General features: G+C 28.4%; 1 protein-coding gene across 1 annotated transcript; it reads left to right on the top strand.

The window, feature by feature from the left end:
• The first annotated feature begins 1,033 nt into the window (after nt 1–1,033).
• LOC116773084 (uncharacterized) lies at nt 1,034–1,767 on the top strand. The gene is made up of 2 exons (XM_032665470.2): nt 1,034–1,381; nt 1,654–1,767. Exons 1-2 carry the CDS (start codon nt 1,090–1,092, stop codon nt 1,662–1,664), a joined length of 303 nt encoding a protein of 100 aa, XP_032521361.1. The 5' UTR covers nt 1,034–1,089; the 3' UTR covers nt 1,665–1,767.
• The last annotated feature ends 3,004 nt before the right edge of the window (nt 1,768–4,771 follow it).

The raw sequence follows: 4,771 nt of genomic DNA, 5'->3' as shown, positions 1-4,771 counted from the left end.
ATTTTATGGTGTGGAGAACTAAAATTTTATCATTTGTAACAATTTACTAAAGACCGAAGGTGAATAAATATTAGATATATTAATTTTTAAGGTTTTTTTTTGGCTTTACTTACAAAGACCTACAATTGGATCACTTCATTAAATTGTAATTAATTAAAGCGAAGAGTTTTGCAGATTAATAAAGTTCATGTTCATTTTTAAACTAAAAATTTAATTTGTAACCATAGTCTTTTATTAATTTATTAAGGTTTTTATAAAAATGCTTAAGACCGTTGCTGTCAAATTTCAAGTTTAATTAAAAAAAGTTTAATATAATCCGATCATTTATAAATTAAGTTTATAATATTTTTTATGGGAAATAGTTTTAATAACTAAATTCATTCCATTATTCATTTTAAATTTATATGAAAACCGTTTTTATTTTGTTACTAGTTTTGGCCCGCGACTTCTTCCGTGTTAATTTCGAAATTAGTTACATATGTATAGTTAACCGGGCGAACTCTATTCCGCCCTAGGCCATAAATAACCAGATATTTGAATTTAGTAAGTTTTTTCTCTTTTTCGATCGAACAGGATTAAATATTCTATGTCCGCCTCCTGGTTCTAAGCTATCTCCCCACCAATTTTCAGCCACACTCCTATAGAAGTTCTTGTACCTAACACAACCTTATTTTATGTACACATATATATTTTTTAGTTTTACTGAACATCAACTACCTATTTTTAATTCATTATAGTTATTTAGATCGTCTATGATTTATGATATTGAAATTGTAAAACTTAAAAAAAATGTTGAACACAGTAAAAAAATAATTAAGGCATTATGTTTATCAGATACCTTTATATATTAAATGGAAAAAATGGAACGTTTCAAGTTCCGATAAATATTTGGTTACTAAAATAATCTCAATAATAGTGTGAAAAAAACTTGTTTCCATGTGATAAAACGGACAGATATGTATTTGTTTATTATAATAATTTCGGCTCGCGTTTTCCTGTTCCGCAGAATATATAAGCCTGTAAATCGATGGTTTTACTCACTCATCTAATTGTATTCACAGGAAACACATACTTTATTCATTATTAAACATGAAGTTCGTAGTTTGCGTATTTGTGCTTGCCGTAGTAGCAGTGGCACTAGGTGACAAGCCTCACTACGATTTAAACGACGCTCCCGCACTTTTCGACAAATTTGTTAAGGATTTCAATAGAAGTTACAAGGATGCAGCTGACAGAGAAGTACACTATCAGGCTTTTGTTAAAAGCTTGCAATCAATAAACGAAGCTAATGCCAGACCTTCCCCTACTGTTTATGATATTAACAACTTTGCCGATTACACGGATGAAGAACAAAACAATATGCGCGGTTTACTGTTACCAGGTGAGTAAATTTTTATTAATAAAAAAATAATTTTTAATTACTCTTTGAACTCAAGGAGTTGGTGAAATCTCTTAACTTTAAATTTTGATATCTTTATATGCATGTATTATCTTAATTGTAACAAAGGTTTTTTTTTAATTAGTGATAAATCGTATCGTCCATCCTTCCACATTTTTTATAACACAATAATTTAAGCCGGTCACGAGATTTTTTTTCAACAATTTGATGTAATCGGAGTTACCTGTTGTATAAATGTTTTTTTTTTGTTTCAGAAAACGAGTAACGTACAAAATCAAAATATTTTGTGACCCAATGGTTTTAAATATTGTTCGAAGAAATGGCTATTTTTTAAATTTTTAAAATAAATTTTACTTTTAATAACTCAATTTGATATTTATAATTTCCATTTTATTTTTACTCACACCGTCTCCCAAAGTAAATTAGTGCCAGAAACCAAAGTAAGGACCATTATAAATATATACATAAATATAATAATATTTTTTCAATTACTGTTACATGTGGATTTTTTTAGTAAAATCGTTAGCAGGTTGTTGCTAAAGGTTAAAAAAGGAGGTTTATGTTTTTTTTGATACATCAGCAGACTTGTGCCGTGGAATTGTACTGTGTAATTTTCGACTTAATATTCTCCCTACTTAAATCATTGTGATCCGTGTCCGATTAGCTTAACATATATTTCTGGTTGTAAATACATTATCTTGTTATAACGACGAGATTTCAAAAGGAAAATTATTAAAAATATGAATGTCACGAGAGTAACAAAATTTAAAACACATGTATAATACAAAAGTTAAAACATATTTGCGAACTCTTAATCAAATACCACATTATTTGAGATCAAAGTGGCTAAATCAACAGAACGCTTTGTCAGTGTTTAATGTTAATTTTGAAATGTATTATTTGAAATGTATTAGCAGTGTGTACAATCATGTAAATGTTTTATTAATTTGAATATTTTCATCGAGAACTTTTAAATTTATTTTTTATTTAAGCATTTTACAAATTTATCAAATGGAAAGCGACACAACTGTAGCTCAAAAATTGGAACGTTAACGAGATTAATGAGCACAACTTATAATATTTGATATAGTTTATTGTACTACTAATATTTTCAATATTTTTATTTACATAAGAACTGTTGCAGTTCTTGGACTTATTAAATAGTCTAATACAAAAAAAACTTTTCATTAAATCGTACCGCATCTCTCAACTCTGTCGTGTTGTGTGTGTTGTTGTGTAAGTTATGATGCTCATGCTAAAGACTAAGAAGCTATAATAAGAAGTAATTTAGATTTCAAAGGTACTAACAAAACATATCGTTGCTAAAAAACCGCTGCCCCTCATGGGACTTTTTAATGTTATTGTTCTAGTATTAAAACGGACAACTGTATGCCTTTTTTATTCTTTTATTGCTATTTAGTACATATTATTGTGGTATTTTAATTCTCATTTTCACATTGTTGTCTATCAAATGTATAATGAACCAGAATATCTATTATATAATTAGAAGCGGAATGGAATTTTATTATAGCCCGGATATAATAACGGAATTTACCCTTTCGTTGTTAACATTGGTGGGACAATGTCGGTTATTTTGTAGTGAAATTAATATATTAATTTAAAGAAATTTTGGAATGACCTCATAGAACGATAAATGTTTATGGTTATTTCAAGAAAATCTCCGATAGTGATAATGACAAGTATAACGTATGAAAATAAAAATAGCAAACACTTTAAAGTATGTACAAGTTTAAAGAAAAAAAATATTTCACAAGTATAAATAAAGAAAATAATTCACAAATATTGCAACATGAATTATAAAGATATATAAAATGGAACATGTCAGAAGAAATCCAATTTGGAAAAAGTGAAGAAAAATTTTTTTTCTAAGGTTCATGAAAAGGCTTCTTTAATAATTCAAAATGTGTTGCTTTAAAAAAAATTGCCAAACGTTATTTTTGTATCTGAAATTTTTCCTTATTTTTATGGTAATCAATTTCTTGAAAAACCGCAATTATTTATGTTATACTTAACACAGTTTCATGCTCACGTCCTTTAAAATATCCTACTTCAGTAAAGCCTTCGGGAACTTAACAATAATGACAGCGAACACTTTGGAAACAAAACATCTTAATACAAAATGCAGATTAAACATAATATTAGTCTGCGCAAAATAAAGTTAAAAACATGCTTATACGAGTATATATAGTTAAAATATAACTTCGTGGAATAAGTATAGATTTTTGTGGAACGAAGATTGTCTGCATCAGTAAAAAATTATGGTCATACTTTAAATTTAAAGGTTATTAGTACTGATTTGAATTTATTTATGAAAAATGTGAGACAGTTTCAAATTGATGGTGTTTAACTGTTTTAATAAAATACCCTACAAGATACCACGAGTCTACATCGCTAAGCAACAAACAGAGAATTTCAAAGGGCGAGAGAGAGAGAGAGAGAGACATACTGCTATATCAAATCTTATAATACGGATATGTAATACAAATAAAAGTAGAAGTCTATCTTTTTTTACCAACCAGAGATTAGGAAGGGAGTATTGTCCGTCTTGATTTAATTAAGGTATCTAGATAGCTAGCTGACGCACAGATTTGAATTTTTAATGAAGTTTTATGAAACTATACCACTATTTCGAGTGTATAATGTTAGTCTGAGAAAATTTTTATATTTGATTCTGATTCTGACTATTAGATATTGATCGAGTTTTTGACCTCTCACTACTGATATTCAAGAGTCTCTCAACTTGGACTTGAAAATGTAACCTCTGCTATCAAAAAAACAAGAAACCAATTGTGATTATGAGCTCATGTGGGTGTTTATGTGTATATGTACCTGTCTTTCTATATTGTAATTCTTAAATGGATCGACCGATTTCATTGCAATTCTTCCATTTGAAAGTTTCGTAGTGTAAGTTGTTCTACGGTTTTCCAAAAGGATGTGAGGCATTAAGCAACAATAATAGCGTAGAGGGTTTATGCAAAATTTAAATATTTTTGTTATCATATATATTATTTTAAAAGTAACATTAACTTAAACTGCAGCCAGACAAAATTATCATATTATGATCAGTTATGATATCGTAATACTACTGGTACAATACATTTGCGTTGTGTCCTATGCTTTTGTATAATTCATTGTCTTGCTTCATGTTTCCAAATATTTTTTGTAAACACATATGTATATAGGGAGACTCAACACTAATAATAAACAACCTTTTATGTAGTATTGTACAAGGGCAACCTTGACTGAGACAATAAACGGACGTAACGAGGTCACATATTACAACTATAGACAAATCATATTAAATAAACTATAAAAAAATGGTTGCATAATGTTGTCTGTTCACTAAGATGA

This window comes from Danaus plexippus, chromosome 8 (assembly GCF_018135715.1).
Source record: "Danaus plexippus chromosome 8, MEX_DaPlex, whole genome shotgun sequence".
In the NCBI taxonomy this organism is placed as follows: domain Eukaryota; kingdom Metazoa; phylum Arthropoda; class Insecta; order Lepidoptera; family Nymphalidae; genus Danaus; species Danaus plexippus.
Note: the sequence above shows the minus strand (reverse complement) of the source record. Positions and strands in the feature narration are given on the sequence as shown.